Source organism: Oncorhynchus nerka, linkage group LG14 (genome assembly GCF_034236695.1).
Source record: "Oncorhynchus nerka isolate Pitt River linkage group LG14, Oner_Uvic_2.0, whole genome shotgun sequence".
Lineage (NCBI taxonomy): Eukaryota > Metazoa > Chordata > Actinopteri > Salmoniformes > Salmonidae > Oncorhynchus > Oncorhynchus nerka.
The window spans coordinates 62,306,566-62,325,257 of NC_088409.1; the positions used below are offsets into that span (position 1 = coordinate 62,306,566).

At 45.5% G+C, this 18,692-nt stretch overlaps 1 protein-coding gene across 3 annotated transcripts in view; it reads left to right on the plus strand.

Moving 5' to 3' along the window:
* The window catches only part of LOC115141620 (SID1 transmembrane family member 2-like), a 28,434-nt gene that overhangs the window by 1,694 nt on the left and 8,048 nt on the right, over window positions 1-18,692 (plus strand). Inside the window, exons 2-17 of one of the 3 annotated variants that reach the window (XM_029680657.2) lie at window positions 4,209-4,333; window positions 8,699-8,863; window positions 9,209-9,254; window positions 9,722-9,823; window positions 12,402-12,485; window positions 12,832-12,997; window positions 13,287-13,380; window positions 13,489-13,547; window positions 14,304-14,351; window positions 14,762-14,836; window positions 15,038-15,100; window positions 15,491-15,609; window positions 16,837-16,910; window positions 17,135-17,201; window positions 17,400-17,473; window positions 17,585-17,708. In XM_029680657.2, the coding sequence (XP_029536517.1) occupies window positions 4,209-4,333; window positions 8,699-8,863; window positions 9,209-9,254; window positions 9,722-9,823; window positions 12,402-12,485; window positions 12,832-12,997; window positions 13,287-13,380; window positions 13,489-13,547; window positions 14,304-14,351; window positions 14,762-14,836; window positions 15,038-15,100; window positions 15,491-15,609; window positions 16,837-16,910; window positions 17,135-17,201; window positions 17,400-17,473; window positions 17,585-17,708 (1,485 nt within the window). Of the gene's footprint in view, window positions 1-4,208; window positions 4,334-8,698; window positions 8,864-9,208; window positions 9,255-9,721; window positions 9,824-12,401; window positions 12,486-12,831; window positions 12,998-13,286; window positions 13,410-13,488; window positions 13,548-14,303; window positions 14,352-14,761; window positions 14,837-15,037; window positions 15,101-15,490; window positions 15,610-16,836; window positions 16,911-17,134; window positions 17,202-17,399; window positions 17,474-17,584; window positions 17,709-18,692 lie in introns of all 3 variants that reach the window. The other 2 variants (XM_029680658.2, XM_065000243.1) reach the window with 2 other exon arrangements.

Sequence of the window (18,692 nt, forward strand, 5' to 3'; positions counted from 1 at the left end):
TTCCTGTGACATCGGGTGCTGTAGGTGTCCTGGAGGGCAGGTAGTTTGCCCCCTGTGATGCTTTGGGCAGACCGCAGCACTCTTTGGAGAGCCCTGTGGTTGCGAGCGGTGCAGTTGCCATACCAGGTGGTGATACAGCCCGACAGGATGCTCTCAACTGTGCATCTGTAAAAGTTTGAGGGTTTTAGGTGCCAAGACAAATTTCTTCAGTTTCCTGTTGCGCCTTCTTCACCACGCTGTCTGTATGGGTGGACAATTTCAGTTTATCAGTGATGTGTACCCCGAGGAACTTGAAGCTTTCCACCTTCTCCACTGCGGACCCGTCAATGTGGATGGGGGGAGGGGGGGGGGCACCCTCTGCTGTTTCCTGAACTCTACAATCAGCTCCTTTGTTTTGTTGACATTGAGTGAGAGGTTATTTTCCTGGCACCACACTCCCAGGGCCCTCAACTCCTCCCTGTAGGCTGTCTCATCGTTGTTGGTAATCAGGCCTACTACTGTTGTGCCGTCTGCAAACTTGATGATTGAGTTGGAGGCATGCCTGGCCACTAGGTCATGGGTGAACAGGGAGTACAGGAGGGGGCTGAGCATGCACCCTTGTGGGGCCCCTGTGTTGAGGATTGGCGAAGTGGAGGTGTTGTTTCCTACCATCACCACCTGGGGGTGGCCCGTCAAGAAGTCCAGGACCCAGTTGCACAGGGCGGTGTTCAGACCCAGGGCCCCAAGCTTAATGTTGAGCTTGGAGGGTACTATGGTGTTTAATGCTGAGCTGTAGTCAATTAACAGCATTCATACATAGTTATTTATCTTGTCCAGATGAGATAAGGCAGTGCGATGTCGATTGCATCGTCTGTGGATCTATTGGGGTGGTAAGCAAATTGAAGTGGGTCTAGGATGTCAGATAAGGTAGAGGTGATATGGTCCTTGACTAGTCTCTCAAAGCATTTCATGATGACAGAAGTGAGTTCTACAGGGCGATAGTCATTTACTTCAGTTACCTTTGCTTTCTTGGGTACAGGAACAATGGTGGACATCTTGAAGCATGTGGGGACAGCAGACTGGTATAGAGAGAGATTGAATATGTCCGGAAACACTCCAGCCAGCTGGTCTGCGCATGCTCTGAGGATAGGGATGTCGTCTGGGGCGGCAGCGAGGGTTAACACTAGAGGTCGACCGATTTATCGGAATGGCCGATTAATTAGGGCCATTTTCATAACAATCGGTAATCAGCATTTTGGGACACCGATCATGGCCGATTACATTGCACTTCACGAGGAGACTGCGTGGCAGGCTGACTACCTGTTATGCGAGTGCAGCAAGGAGCCAAGGTAAGGTACTAGCTAGCATTAAACGTATCCTATAAAAAAAACTATCAATCTTAACATAATCACTAGTTAACTACACATGGTTGATATTACTAGTTTATCTAGTTTGTCCTGCGTTGCATATAATCGATGCGGTGGGAAGGGAAACTAGGGAAATTGTTTCACTTATCTTGCGTTCTGTGCAACAGAGTCAGGGTGTATGCAGCAGTTTGGGCCGCCTGGCTCGTTGCGAACTGTGTGAAGACTTTCTTCCTAACAAAGACAGCCAACTTTGCCAAACGGGGGATGATTTAACAAAAGCACATTTGTGAAAAAAGCACAATCGTTGCACGAATGTACCTAACCATAAACATCAATACCTTTCTAAAAATCAATACACAGAAGTATATATTTTTAAACCTGCATATTTAGTTAAACGAAATTCATGTTAGCAGGCAATATTAAATTGTGTCACTTCTCTTGCTTTCATTGCACGCAGAGTCAGGGTATATGCAACTGTCTGGGCCGCCTGGCTCGTTGCGAACTAATTTGCCAGAATTTTACGTAATTATGACGTAACATTGAAGGTTGTGCAATGTAACAGCAATATTTAGACTTATGGATGCCACCCGTTAGATAAAATACGGAACGATTCTGTATTTCACTGAAATAATAAATGTTTTGTTTTCGAAATGATAGTTTCCGGATTTGACCATATTAATGACCTAAGGCTCGTATTTCTGTGTGTTATTATATTATAATTAAGTCTATGATTTGATAGAGCAGTCTGACTGAGTGGTGGTAGGCAGCAGCAGGCTCGTAAGCATTATTTCAAACAGCACTTTACTGCGTTTGCCAGCAGCTCTTAGCAATGCTTCAAGCATTGCGCTGTTTATGACTTCAAGCCTATCAACTCCCGAGATTAGGCTGACGATACTAAAGTACCTATCAGAACATCCAATAGTCAAAGGTATATGAAATACAAATCGTATAGAGAGAAATAATCCTATGATAACTACAACCTAAAACTTCTTACCTGGGAATATTGAAGACTCGTGTTAAAAGGAACCACCAGCTTTCATATGTTCTGAGCAAGGAACTTAAACGTTAGCTTTTTTACATGGCACATATTGCACTTTTACTTTCTTCTCCAACACTTTGTTTTTGCATTATTTAAACCAAATTGAACTTGTTTCATTATTTATTTGAGACTAAATTGATTTTATTTATGTATTATATTAAGTTAAAATAAGTGTTCATTGTTCATTCAGTATTGTTGTAATTGTCATTATTAAATATACATATATATATAAAAATCGTCCGATTAATCGGTATCGGCATTTTTTGGTCCTCCAATTATCGATATCGGCGTTGAAAAATCATAGTCGGGCGACCAATAGTTAACACGCTTAAATATCTTACTTACTTCTGCCTCGGAGAAGGAGAGCCCACAGTCCTCGGTAGCTGGCCACGTCGGTGGCACTGTGTTATCAACAAAGAGGGAAAAAAATGGGGGTGAGGCCTAAGATGGTTTTATAAATAAGCATCAACCAGTGGGTCTTGGGATGGGTATACAGACTTGACCAGTTTACAGAGGAGTATAGAGTGTCCTATAAGGAGCATTGGTGGCAAATCTGATGGCCGAATGGTAAAGTACATCTAGCCACTCGAGAGCACCCTGTTAGGGAGGCTGCGAATTTTCGCAGCTTTTTGTTAAAAATCACGCAAAATTTCAACGTCCTGCTACTCATGCAAGGAATATAGTAAATGCATATGATTAGTATGTGTGGATAGAAAACACTCTGAAGTCTCTAAAACTGGTTAAATCATGTCTGTGGCTATAACAGAACGTGTTTAGGAGGCAAAATCCCAAGGAAAACTGTTCACCAAAAACACACAAAAAATATCCATCCGCCAGTCTCTGTATTGTCTATGGCAAGGGAAAATAGATAGAGCCCTGTTTACAATGCCTACAGATTCCACACAATGTTGCCAGTACTGGCAATTCAGTTGTAGTTTATCCTTGGTGGGATGAGGAATAGGCACTTCCATCGGTGTACCCCAAGACAGGAAGTTATGAAAGGGAGAATATGGACGATGATTTCAAGACTTGCTGCTATCGAATACAGATCGCCCCGTGATCAATTTGATCGATTTATTAATGTTTATTAATACCTAAAGGTAGAAAGGTAGTTTGAAGTGTTTTGTCAAAGTTTATAGGCAACTTTTTAATTTTCAAAAACTCCGTTGCGTTTTGGAAAGGTGCTTTTTCCTGGATCAGACGGGCTTCATAAATGGACATTTTGGGTATACATGGACGGATTTAATCGAAAAAAAGACCCAATTGTGATGTTTATGGGACATATAGGAGTGCCAACAAAGAAGCTCGTCAAAGGTAATGAATGTTTTATATTTTATTTCTGCGTTTTGTGTAGCGCCGGCTACGCTAATTATTTCTGTTTACGTCCCCTTTGGGTATTTCGGGGGTTGCATGCTATCAGATAATAGCTTCTCATGCTTTCGCCGAAAAGCATTTTACAAATCTGACATGTTGGCTAGATTCACAACGAGTGTAGCTTTAATTGAGTACCCTGCATGTGTGTTTTAATGAAAGTTTGAGTTGTATCGAGTACTATTAGTTGGCGCTCTGCAATTTCCGCTGATTTGGTCCCTGTACAGGGACAGCAGCCGTAAAAGGTACTCATTTTTGGTAACTACGTGATTCCATAAGTGTTATTTCATAGTTTGGATGTCTTCACTATTATTCTACAATGTATAAAATTGTACAAATACAGAAAAACCCTGGAATGAGTAGGTGTGTCCAAACTTTTGACTGGTACTGTATGTCGTTTTAAATTGAGTTTCTCTAACCCTCTCCCCCTCTCTCTCTCCCTGCCCTGGCAGACGGAGGGGGTCCGTGTGACTGTGGACGTACTGTCCGAGGGGGCAGAGAGCAGTCCCATCCTGTTTGTGGTCAGACAGAAGCAGGCTGTGCTGTCCTTCCAGGTCCCCCTCATACTGCGTGGACTGTGAGTAGCCTAACCTGCTGGCACACCTGAGGTGCGTTCAGCAGGGCACAATGTTGTGGAACGTTCAGACAGAAGCGTTATGTTATTTTAAACAAACATGCATCTCTGACATGTAGAATAAGGACTCAAGTCGGCTCTAATCAAGACATTTCTATCGTCAACGTTCCACAATGTTGTGCCCTATTGGCTGCAGCCCTGGCACATCCTGATTCTGTCCCTGTGTTATATCACCAAACCATTGTATTATCTCAATATCCATTTGAGATACACCTGGGCATTTTCAACTAGAGTGGAGGGGAAGCACGATACGTGGTTATACTTTGGTATTCAATTATTCAGTTCTGTCAAAGAAAACAACCTAAACCAACAGGCCATACAGTTGTGTAGCCTAGTCCTAGATGTTGTAGAGGTTTTGTTTATCCTTGAGTATATTTTTGCTGTGTCTCTCTTCATTATGTAGGCTAGATATATTGACTTATTCATGGGTTGAAGATACAATGAGCTCCAAAAGTATTGGAACAGTGACACATTAATTGTTTGTTTTGGCTCTGTTCTCCAGCACTTTGGATTTGAAACGACACATGACGTGCAGACTGTCGACTTTATTTTGAGGGTATTTTTTATCCATATCAGGTGAACCGTTTAGAAATGTCATTACTTTTTGTTCATAGTCCCCTCCCCCTTCCCCCCATTTTAGGGGACCACAAGTTTTTGGGACAAATTCACTTAAGACTTTTAAAGTAGCCAAAAGTTTAGTATTTGGTCCCATATTCCTAGCACGCAATGATGACATCAAGCTTGTGAGTCACACGTTTGATGTCATCATTGTGTGCTAGGAATATGGGACCAAATACTACACTTTTGGCTACTTTAAAAGTCTTAAGTGAATTTGTCCCGATACGTTGGTCCCCTAAAATGGAGGAACTATGTACAAAAAGTGCCGTAATTTCTGAACGGTTTATCCGATATGGATGGAATTACCTTCAAATTAAAGCTGACCGTCTGCACTTTAAGCTCATAGTCATTGTATCATTTCAAAGTGCAGAGCCTAAACAAAAACAAAATGTCACTGTCCCAATACTTTGAGCTCACTGTATTATAAACATTACAGAGAGATGGGAGTGGTGGCAGGGCAAGAAGACATACAAAGAAAAAGAAAACCGCAAACCCTGTTTCTGGCGGTTAGGAGGGTTGGGCCAGTAACCGAAAGATTATTGTTTGTCCCGAGCCGACAAAGTCAAATCTGTCATTCTGCCCTTGAGCGAGACAATTAACTCGAATTGCTCCAGGATTGCTGTCAATAATGGCTGATCCCTGGCTGTGACCCCACTCTCCGAGGGTGTCTCAGGGGGAGTGGCATATGCAAAAAGCACATTTCCATTTCACACCTGTACATACAGTGAAACAGGACTATATAAGCACCCCCTAATTATTATATGATATAGGTCTAAGTGTTTAGCCTGCATGCAGAGCCTACTTGTTCTTTTATTATACTGTAGCCCAGGGTCTCCCGAACTCCGTCCTCGGGACTCGAAGGGGTGCACGTTTTTTTTTTTTTTTTTTCCCTAACACTTACACAGCTGATTCCAATAACCAACTCATCAGCAAGCTTTGCTCATTTGAATTAGCTGTGTAGTGTTAGGGTAAAAACCAAAAAGTCCAGAGGACCGAATTTGGGAAACGCTACAGTAGCCTGTCTTTCATGGCTTAACAGAATCCCATGGACTTGCGCAATACCAGAACACCCGTGTCATGTGGTAAAGCCATCTAGTTGAGAGCGAGTCATCGTTGAACATTGAACTTTCACTTCCACATAAACATAAAGCATGGGCTTCATTTCCCCAGACACTAGCCATAATTACAGTACTTGCTAGGTTGTTGGATTTTGGGAAGTTGCAGCTTTTTTCTTTCATTTACACACAGTTTTTTGTTGACACAATTTGACAGGCCAATTCTCAGTTCCTTTCACAGCAGGGGTTGTTCCTATCATCCTGTTCGTATCATCATTTTCCCACCATAGGCACTGCTATGAGCTGTCTGCAATGGTCATGGTTAAGTTCAACCTTAAAATAGCGTAGGCTGTGTAATATGAATTGGCATCCTATTTTCCCCATGTACCCTGCTCAAATGTAGTGCAATTATGGTACTGCATAGGGATTAGGGTGTCATTTTGGACGTGACCTAGTCTAATACAGGCCTTTTTATGTTCTATGAGCTCAAGTCTGTTATCATGATTTGTATATTGAGCTACCCTCTTGGCCAGGTCTCCCTTAAAGAGGTCATCTGGGGCCTCCCAGGTGCCTCAGCGGTCTAAGGCTCTGCATCGCAGTGCCAGTGGCGTCACTACAGACCCACGTTCTATCCCACGCTGTGTCGCAGCCGGCCGCAACCGGGAAACCCATGAGGCGGCGCACAATTGACCCAGCGCCGTCCGGGTTAGGGGAGGGTTTGGCCGGCCGGGGGTATCCTTGTCCCATTGCACTCTAGCAACTCCTTGTGGCGGGCCGGGCGCACGCTGACTTCGGTCGCCAGCTGTACGGTGGTTCCTCCGACACATTGGTGCGGCTGACATCCGGGTTAAGTGAGCAGTGTGTCAAGAAGCAGTGCGGCTTGGCAGGGTCATGTTTCGGAGGACGCACAGCTCTCGACATTTGCCTCCCCAGAGTCCCTACGGGAGTTGCAGCGATGAAACAAGACTGTAACTACCAATTGGGTACCATGAAGAAAAGGGGGGAAAGTATGACAAAAAAATAAAATATATATACACTGCTCAAAAAAATAAAGGGAACACTTAAACAACACAATGTAACTCCAAGTCAATCACACTTCTGTGAAATCAAACTGTCCACTTAGGAAGCAACACTGATTGACAATAAATTTCACATGCTGTTGTGCAAATGGAATAGACAACAGGTGGAAATTCTAGGCAATTAGCAAGACACCCCCAATAAAGGAGTGGTTCTGCCGGTGGTGACCACAGACCACTTCTCAGTTCCTATGCTTCCTGGCTGATGTTTTGGTCACTTTTGAATGCTGGCGGTGCTTTCACTCTAGTGGTAGCATGAGACGGAGTCAGGTAGTGCAGCTCATCCAGGACGGAACATCAATGCGAGCTGTGTCTGTCAGCGTAGTGTCCAGAGCATGGAGGCACTACCAGGAGACAGGCCAGCTACCAGGAGATGTGGAGGAGGGCAACAACCCAGCAGCAGGACCGCTACCTCCGCCTTTGTGCAAGGAGGAGCAGGAGGAGCACTGCCAGAGCCCTGCAAAATGACCTCCAGCAGGCCACAAATGTGCATGTGTCTGCTCAAACGGTCAGAAACAGACTCCATGAGGGTGGTATGAGGGCCCGACGTCCACAGGTGGGGGTTGTGCTTACAGCCCAACACCGTGCAGGACATTTGGCATTTGCCAGAGAACACCAAGATTGGCAAATTCGCCACTGTAGCCCTGTGCTCTTCACAGATGAAAGCAGGTTCACACTGAGCACATGTGACAGACGTGACAGTCTGAAGACGCCGTGGAGAACGTTCTGCTGCCTGCAACATCCTCCAGCATGACCGGTTTGGCGGTGGGTCAGTCATGGTGTGGGGTGGGGTGGCATTTCTTTGGGGGCCCGCACAGCCCTCCATGTGCTCGCCAGAGGTAGCCTGACTGCCATTAGGTACTGAGATGAGATTCTCAGACCCCTTGTGAGACCATATGCTGGTGCGGTTGGCCCTGCATATGCTAGACCTCATGTGGCTGGAGTGTTTCAGCAGTTCCTGCAAGAGGAAGGCATTGATGCTATGGACTGGCCCGCCCGTTCCCCAGACCTGAATCCAATTGAGCACATCTGGGACATCATGTCTCCCTCCATCCACCAATGCCACGTTGCACCACAGACTGTCGAGGAGTTGGCGGATGCTTTAGTCCAGGTCTGGGAGGAGATCCCTCAGGAGACCATCCTCCACCTCATCAGGAGCATGCCCAGGCGTTGTAGGGAGGTCATACAGGCACGTGGAGGCCACACACACTACTGAGCCTTATTTTGACTTGTTTTAAGGACATTACATCAAAATTGGATCAGCCTGTAGTGTGGTTTTCCACTTTAATTTTGAGTGTGACTCCAAATCCAGACCTCCATGGGTTGATAAATTTGATAATTTTTGTGTGATTCTGTTGTCAGCACATTCAACTATGTGAAGAAAAAAGTATTTAATAAGAATATTTCATTCATTCAGATCTAGGATGTGTTATTTTAGTGTTCCCTTTGTTTTTTTGAGCAGTGTATATAGAAAATGGTCTTCTGGCCTCAATGGGACTTCCTGGATGAATAGAAATGAGTGGAGAAGTGCTATCTCTTTGCCCCCCTCCCTGCTACAGGTATCAGAGGAAGTACCCCTATGCCCATGTGGGCCGAACGCTGTGCCAGCCCCCCACCCGCTCCCTCACCGAGACCCAGTACTTCTTTGTGGACGTGTCCACCCTGTCCAGCTTGGGCACCCACTACCAGCTGAGGATCAGCCGTGTGGACAGCTTCACCCTCCAGTGAGTCATCTTCATCCGGGATCATTACCTTCCTGCTAGCTTGCCGAGCGAATGCATGATACCTGATATCTGGTTGTAGAACTACATGCCTTACACAGCCTCCCACAACAGTACATAGTCAATACTCTGAGTCATCATAGTTTATATCACTATTATGCTACTGTGCAGAGCTGGTCTAATTTGCATTAAACACTGCCTTCTTGCCTACACACGATCGTGACGGCCTATTTCTACAGCAAGCCAAGACACAACAGCATCACTCATAGAGTAGAGATGGCGTGCTGTACAGTATGTGTGACCTGACTGGCTAATGTTATTGTTGAGTGTTTATTGTCTTCATTACAGTACAGACAAGAAGTTCAGCTTCACTGCTTCACCATCCCAACCCCAGGTGAGAAACATAGCCACTCACACTCAAATACACGTGGATACATACGCACACAGCATATTTCCCATAAAACCCTTATACTGTGGCCATGAGAGGTGTGCGTGTGGGTGGGGGGGTGGGGGGGGGGGGGGGGGTTGTTTAAGTCTAAAGGCCAGGGCCAAGAAGGTGATTGAGATTAAAGAAGGGATGTGTGTGCGTGATTTGTTGAGGTGTTGCGTAACAGCTGTCGAGACAGAGACGGAAGGACATTTATATTGTTACATCACACATTTTGCGTGTACACATGTTTTGCATTTTGTGTTCTATAGATTTGTCTTTCAAAATTGTAGATCTATCAACATAGTAGAATAGTATTGTTAGGAAGTATGCATTACATAAAAAATATATATTATAATAATAATCTGAATTATGACTTGTTCTGATAAATATGTGATCCTTTTTTTATAATTATAACTCCTTTTTTCTCTTAGTACTTCAAATATGTGTTCCCTGACGGTGTGGACACGGTTATCGTCAAGGTCAACTCCGAGATGACCTTCCCGTGCTCTGTCATGTCCATCCAGGACATCCAGGTAAACTAACTTGACCAAACCTGTTCATTAGGCACCGGAGGTGGGACCAAGTCACTATTATTCCAGTCACAAGCAAGTCTTAAGTCACAAGTCGAGTCCAAAGTCTAATGGGTCAAGTCCAAGTCGTGCATTCTAAGAGCGTGTCGAGTCAGAAGTTTTCATAGTAAAAAAGAAATCTGTACACGCAATGACTTTCTCAACTAGAAATCTTTTATTTATTTATCGAGGCTCCAGGACAGCCCTTTTCATTATGTTGTCTGCAACAGACCTTTATGTCATTGTAAAATAGGGACCTTGTGGCAGTCGTAAGGGCATGACATCAGCAGAAGCCAAGGCAGGTTGACGTGCTCGGCGTGTAGATTTATTTACAGGTCTTGGTGATTCAATGGTGAAAGCGCCATATCATACCAAATGTACACCTGCAATAGCCCAAAAGAAATAGCCTCAGGTTAAGCCTGATACAATCTGCACGGACACAGGTAGAGGGCAAGACTGTACAGCCTCCCCTTGAGAAACCAAATAGAATCTGTTTAACAGGAGCAGGTAGACCTGCATAAATTATATAAGCTCGGACCCCAGGACCATACAATTACCCAAATTGGCAATTACATCCAATAAACTGATTCTACAATTTAAAGGCAATTTCCACATCCATTGGTACGTTCCTCTTAATCAGACATAATGATATTTCAACACCATGCATCCATGGATCAATCCTTTTTACCTTATTCTACGTTCTCCAAAGCCTGGAGCGCAGCCCACGTAGCCTATTTCTACATGCACTGAGGCGCACGCACTGCTATTACACACAACCAGAATGACAGAGACTAATGGTGCTTTCACGACAACTGGGAACTCAAGACAAATACGAGGTCAAATCATGACATCAGTGATCTTCAGGTCTGAAAGTCGGAGCTCTAGAATCCCGAGATGGAATTCTGAGTTGGATGACCGTTCAAAACTATTTTTTCCCAGTCGGAGCTCGTTTTTTTCCCCGACTTCCCAGTTGTCTTGAACGCACTGAAGTCGGAAGTATGAGATTTCCGAGTTTCCAGTTCCGACTTCCCAGTTGTTTTGAACGCGGCAATAGGAAGACACGGAACTCTGACATAACCAAGGGAAATATGAACAAATGGAAGCATACATTTAATTACATAAACAGAACTTCTACCACATGAGTCTTGTAAATGTTCATGTGCACCATAAAACATCACGCCACTCAGAGGGTAAGAAATGGTCGGCTAAATGTAAATGTGTTGTAGTCCTATCAGACATGAAACAGAAATGTCTACGTGTTGCAATAAACGGTACGGGGATGGAATGATGAAACGCTAGCAATTATTGTAGTATTAGATGGAAAATAGATTTGCAACAGGGCCTATGCACGTGTGAAAGCAACAGCAAACATGTCAACAAGAGGGGAAAAAAGCACTCTCAGCCGGCGGGAGTTTGAGGAGTGCAAGTGAAGAGCCACGCCAATGGTGCATCTTCACCACGGTAATAATACATTTGAACTCCAAATTCCAAATGCAAGCTTCATGAGTAAATGATCCATTTCAAGCAATTGTTACATACCAAAAGACCAGTAGGCCTATGCTAGTCATTGTTAGCCCATTGCTGATGAGCTTGCAAAGTAAACGGTTAATATTCTTGATAACCAAACCATTTTTGGAGCTGCATATGTATTATGGCAATCCTCTTCCTACATTTTAAGGTTTACGCTGCACCCGATCCTATAGCTTGTACAGCAAATCAGCAATCCGACCTGTGTTGATTGACAGTTTGCTGGTCCAATCAGAGTGCTGAGTGTGTGTTTCACTAGCCAATCTGTTGCAGTTTCTTTTGCATGGTCGGTGCTGCGGGTAATGCCTTTGGCTGCGTGTGGAATAATCCACGTAGACTCTGTGCCACAAAATGCGTGACGGACAAAACATTACAAAACCTGGCGATATAAATTCAAGTAATCAGTCTCAAGTCAAAGTTGAGTCCTGAGTGTTGAGGCTCCAAGTCAAGTTTCAAGTTGTTTTATTTTATATCGAGTCATCGTGTGACTCGAGTCCACAACTCGGAAGTAACTGAACTGAAACAGGGAGGGACTGTTGAGAAACGCAAAGATAAACACTTGTTTTAGTTTTCTGTTGCAAAACGCTTTGCTATGGTGTACCCTAATGACTGTGGTCCCTCAGCCTATTGTCTCCAATGGCTAGCCTCCGATATACCACACACGGGCAGTGTTGAGTTCATTCTGAGCAACCCAGCAAACCCTAGACAGCTGTGAATGAACTTGTGAAATGCACTGATTTTACCCTAAAGCAGTTTAAAGCTGTGAAAGAGAGGCGTTACTAAAACGCAATGTAAACTCTGTCAGGTGTGTTATCAGCTCACAGGGGGGGGGGGGGGTCTCTGAAATGTAGGCCAATATAGAAATCTGCATTCCACACACTTGATGGGGTCTGTTGCCGTGGCAACCACATTAGCCCTGGCTGCACCTGTTCTTCGCTCAGGCAGACACACACACACATACAGATACACTTGTTCCTCTCTGATTGCTAAATTCTGTGTTCTACCTTATCATCAGTGCCCAGTGTATGACTTGGATAACAACGTGGCCTTCATTGGAATGTATCAAACCATGACCAAGACAGCTGCCATCACTGTCCAGGTAAAAATACACACACACACTGGAGACATCAGGTAATTGATCAATAAATACATTTTTACAGCTCACTTGCCACAATGGACAACCATTTCATCAACTCTCTCTCTCTTCTTCTCTCTTTCTCTCTCTCTTTCTCTCTCTCTCTCTTCTCTTTCTCTTTCTCTCTCCTCTCTTTTTCTCTCCTCTCTCGCTATTCTTTCTCTCTCGCTCTCTCTCTCTTTCTCTCTCTTCCTTCTCTTCTCTTCTCTCTCTTTCTCTCTCTCTCGCTCTCTCTCGCTTTCTTTCTCTCTCTCTCTCGTTCTCTCTGTCTTGTTCCCCCTCTCCCCTTTTCTTATCTTGTGGCCCCCAGAGGAAGGACTTCCCTAGTAACAGTTTCTATGTGGTGGTGGTGGTGAAGACTGAGGACGAGGCATGTGGGGGTCCCCTGCGCTTCTACCCCCTCCGTCCAGATGAGCTCATCGATGCCGGCAACCGCAGTAAAACGCTGGACGTGGTCGTCTCGCCCGCTATCAGCTGTGAGTCACTCAGCCAGGCAGGCCAAAGGACTTCAGCTCCATCAAACAGTACATCAATGTAGCAGAGAGAAATGTTACTGTCTGACTCTCTCTCTCTCTTTCTATTCGTCTGTTTCTCTCTAACATCTCTCTCATTTGCTCTTCCTCTCACTCTCTCTCTCCCTCTCTCCTTCCACGCTTTACCCTGTCCCCCCCCACCTCTCTCTCTCTATCCCCCTCTCTCCCTCTCTCCTTCCACGCTCTACCCTGTCCCCCCCCCTCTCTCTCTATCCCCCTCTCTCCGTCTCAGCGGATGTGTACGTGATGGGCATGCTATTCTGCCTGGGCATCTTCCTCTCCTTCTACCTGCTCACCTTCCTGGTGGCCTGTGTGGAGAACAAGAGGTCTGTCGATCGCCCCACTGTCGTATACAGTAAGTACATAATTTCATACACGGTCATATAGAGGCTTTGGAACTCAAGTGTCTCTCTCTGGGTTTTTTCTCTGGTCAGGATGCACAGGAGGAGGGAGGGGCTTCTGAACCCAGCGGACATGTCGCCCGCGGAGACAGGTATCCCAGCAACCCAGTACAACGGCACACTGCGTTGTACTTCCTTGTCAGAGGGGTGTACAGGGAAGAGGGGAGAGAACCATCTCTGTAACTCTGTGTTTAAGATTGAAAAATTTGTTGTAGAAGGAATGCGTACCATTTAATAGTTGCCCCATCAGATAAAGGATTTACTGGTCTATTTCTCTTTAAGTTGTATATTTGAATTTGTCCATTTTTCTTTCTCCCCATGCTAAACCTTTGGCTCAGCCTCTCTACTGGGTAAGAATGTTGGAGCAGTGATATATTCCCTGTGACTGAGCCTCTCCCACAGTTTCACACTACTCATTACCCGTCCTGCATGCTATACAAATGGTTACACCCATCTCACAGTTATTATCACCAGTATGATGTCATCCAGTGGAGGGATGAATGCTTATCATCTGGGTGGATGAGGAATCATCATCATCCTCATGCATGTCTAAACACCTGCCCATGGTCATGCTTTGGATGAAAGGATGGTTACGGTGGTTTGGTTCCAATGGGAGTCTGACTGAAAGTGACTTCTATTTTCAATAGTCACTCTTCATCTCCCATTGGACTCGCACCCTAGGGCACCCTTGCATTAACCCTTGCCTCACTTTTCAACCTCTGAACCCACAGGGCATGGTGTGTCCTCTCTGACTAACCATTCATCTAGATGCTGTGGTAGAGTGTAGACTACTAACTGCGTGTGTTTGGTGTGTGTTTATGTGACATGATCTCTACCTGTTCCCACAGGAAAGCCAGGTGTGACTCCAGTCTCCCCCTATGAATACGGCTCCTTTGGTGAGTGAGTGAGTGTGTGTGTGTGTGTGTGCTCATTTACTTTACAAGTGTGACGATATTTGAAACGTTTCGAGTGAAGATGTTGTCAATCAATGTAGCTAACCGAGGATGGCCGGGCTTTCACTGTTCTAGGTCTGTTGTGTGTTGCTTGGTTTCACGTGAGTCTCCTCGTGAATGTGCACTCCACTACTTCCCACCAATCTGAAAGCATTGGACTGGGGGAGTCACGGACTAGCTGCACTTTTCACCATATTTCTTTTACCAGTCATTTCCTTTCAAATCCGTGAAGGGAAGTGAACAAGCGCACACTTTGGGAGGAAGGAAGGACAATTGGGACACAGCCAAAGTGAATACTTACACCACTTCAAGCACGCTTTTAATGTTGTTTCTCTCTGCTATTGTTTCTACAGTGGACAACGCCAGCACTTTGAGCTCAGAGGCCATCACAGACAGCATAGCATCAGATGCCAACTACGGATACATGGGTATGGAGCAGGATGACTAAATACAGACGTCTACTCACATACTGTACACACCCCGATGTGCAAATACACACAATGGGTCAACATGGCACAAAATCCGTCTTCACGTTATGTTGCACAGCATTTCACCACCAAACTGGCCCTTGATTGGAGGGCTGCGGAGTGCTCTTGTTTCTTATTGGTTTATCTGTGTTTGTTTATCAGGACAGGAGATTTTGAAACGCAGACCATTCCTAACTGCCATCCACCACGTAGCCATCCGCATTGGTGACCCTCACTGCCTTAGCCAGCCAGCCAATCGCATCCCTTCACTGTATAAATCAGCCCCATGTCAATCACTTCAGAATTTGTTCAAGATCTATATACCTTTTGATGTAATTTAATGCTCTGATGACCACAGATGGAGACCTCAACCAAAACAATCACATATGGTCAACGATCATGTTGGACTGTATGCAGAGATAATGATGGAATGTTGAGGATGATTTCAATTGTACATTTTGTAATTATCACGAATGCGTCATTGGCCAGAATCACCAATCTATTGAATACGTCCCAAATCATATTTAAAAAAAAATCTTAAGCCGTAAAACCAATAAACTATCAAATTGAGACATATAGCCCTGAGTCACTGACAAATGTACTGTTGTCTCTCAGAACGTTCGTTGGAGAGTGTAGCGGGTCGTAGTCGACAGGAGTCTCTGAGCTCTATAGAGGAGGATGACTATGACACGTTGGCCGATATCGACTCGGACAAGAACATCGTCCGCACAAAGGTCTGACACATCCCTCCTCCATTCCCCCTCTACCTCTCCCTCATCCCTCCTCCATTCCCCCTCTACCTCTCCTACATCCCTCATCCCTCCTCCATTCCCCCTCTACCTCTCCTACATCCCTCATCCCTCCTCCATTCCCCCTCTACCTCTCCCTCATCCCTCCTCCATTCCCCCTCTACCTCTCCCTCATCCCTCCTCCATTCCCCCTCTACCTCTCTTACATCCCTCATCCCTCCTCCATTCCCCCTCTACCTCTCCTACATCCCTCATCCCTCCTCCATTCCCCCTCTACCTCTCCTACATGCCTCATCCCTCCTCCATTCCCCCTCTACCTCTCCTACATGCCTCATCCCTCCTCCATTCCCCCTCTACCTCTCCTACATGCCTCATCCCTCCTCCATTCCCCCTCTACCTCTCCTACATGCCTCATCCCTCCTCCATTCCCCCTCTACCTCTCCTACATTCCTCATCCCTCCTCCATTCCCCCTCTACCTCTCCTACATCCCTCATCCCTCCTCCATTCCCCCTCTACCTCTCCTACATTCCTCATCCCTCCTCCATTCCCCCTCTACCTCTCCTGCATTCCTCATCCCTCCTCCATTCCCCCTCTACCTCTCCTACATCCCTCCTCCATTCCCCCTCTACCTCTCCTACATTCCTCATCCCTCCTCCATTCCCCCTCTACCTCTCCTACATCCCTCATCCCTCCTCCATTCCCCCTCTACCTCTCCTACATTCCTCATCCCTCCTCCATTCCCCCTCTACCTCTCCTACATTCCTCATCCCTCCTCCATTCCCCCTCTACCTCTCCTACATCCCTCATCCCTCCTCCATTCCCCCTCTACCTCTCCTACATCCCTCATCCCTCCTCCATTCCCCCTCTACCTCTCCTACATCCCTCATCCCTCCATTCCCTCTCCTACATCCCTCATCCCTCCATTCCCCCTCTACCTCTCCTACATCCTCCATTCCCCCTCTACCTCTCCCTCATCCCTCCTCCATTCCCCCTCTACCTCCTACATCCCTCATCCCTCCTCCATTCCCCCTCTACCTCTCCTACATGCCTCATCCCTCCTCCATTCCCCCTCTACCTCTCCTACATCCCTCCTCCATTCCCCCTCTACCGCTCCTCCCCTGTGCATCACTCAATATTATACTCATCTTCTGTTGTTTTTGTTTACCTTTTCCCTCCCAATGAAACTCATGTGGTCGCTTGTCCTTTTGCAGAAGTACCTGTGTGTGTCGGACCTCGCTCGCAAAGACAAGAGGGTTCTGAGTAAAAAGTACCAGATCTACTTCTGGTGAGTGGGGCGGAGAGTTTGCTCAAAATCTGTACATCAATGCTGGGGTTATGACCCTACGGCATCCCTCAGTCTGTCAGTACTCTAGTCAAATGCATGATAACAATTAGCTAGTGATCAGTTGCCTCTTTGGATAGGAGAGGAGCTTAGTTTTGTATCAATGCGATTAGCAATTGTACAACTGTCAGTGTCATGGCAGTTAATGTCAGTGTTGCTCTCCTCAGGAATATTGCCACCATCGGTGTGTTCTACGCCCTCCCTGTCATCCAGCTGGTCATCACTTATCAAACGGTACTGTGTGCTGCCCTCACTCACACCCCAACTGCACATTTACTACATTATTACACAGTTATAGCTACATTATTACAGAGTTATAACGTGTGCATTTGTAAAGGAATTGCCTTCGAGTGAGTAGATATGACTGTAGAATCCACACGTGGTGGGTGGGTGGCTAGTGTGTTGATGGTGACATGTCCCTGTCTCCTTCAGGTTGTCAACGTGACAGGAAATCAGGACATCTGCTACTACAACTTCCTGTGTGCACACCCCCTGGGGAATCTGAGGTGTGTGTGTGTGTGTGTGTGTGTGTCATAAGGGAAAAAGGCATATGGCTGTATGTGTAATGTATGACTTGTATCATTCATGACATCCATTCTCTACCCTCTGGTGTGCAGTGCCTTCAACAACATACTGAGTAACCTTGGTTACGTGATGCTGGGCCTCCTCTTCCTGCTCATCGTGCTGCAGAGAGACGTCATCCACAGCAGAGCGCTGGACCGCAACGACCTCAACGCACTGGTGAGAGATCAAACTGAGATGATGCTCTTGTATATTTTGTATTTGTAATTGTTTTATTGACAGGTGTAGATATCTGACGGGGGTACAGTACAGAGTGTGAGAGTGGTGGAACTGGGGGATCGAACCGCTGCTTCTAGGGACAGTATGTGTTCCAGGGGTGGCAACACAAACCTCTAAACCAACCCCTGGTACAGGTACACGTAGGGTATTATAGCAGTGTGATCAACAATTAGAACATGAAATGAACATGTTGATATTTCCATGTATGGAATTCATATCACCACCCATGGTGTTGACATGAGGGTTTTGTCCAGATGAGATTTCCTACACACTATGGAACGTTCCATATCAGTAACCAGGTTTCCATCCCAACTTTTTATGTCAAGTACGTCTCGTATAGAACATTTGACGACATGCCTGATGGAAACAGCAAATATGTCAGTAAACTTTCCAAAATACGCTGGACAAGGTGGGTTTTGTGTAGGTTAAATTAATTGTGTGAGAAATTGCGGTGGAAAAGCCTTTTATGCGCAAATGTTGCTAAAATAACCATCATATCGAGTCATGCAGTGATATGTTGTGTGGTCCTCCCACTATGATTAGGGAAAGCATGGGGTTTATTAGGCTACAGATGAAAGAAGTTATGAATTTCACCGGGTGGTGAAAGTGAATGGTGACTTAGCTTGAGGCGGCGCCTTTCCAATATATGTCTTATTCTGGTGACATGACGATCGATGCTTGGCTGCCATTTGACAAGTAAAAATTCTCGCTCTTTTGTCCATAAAATCTTGTGTAGATTTTACCCGCACTGTATCTGCAAGCTGTTGGCTGGAACGCTCGTGCCAAGACCATAATGGGCACATTCCCTCTATAACACAACATTTTTAGTGACAAAACCATCAGTTGAGTTGAAAATGTGATGGAAACCCATTTGAACTTTTTTGTGGGAAACCCATTTGAATGTTTTCTCGTGTACATTGGAAT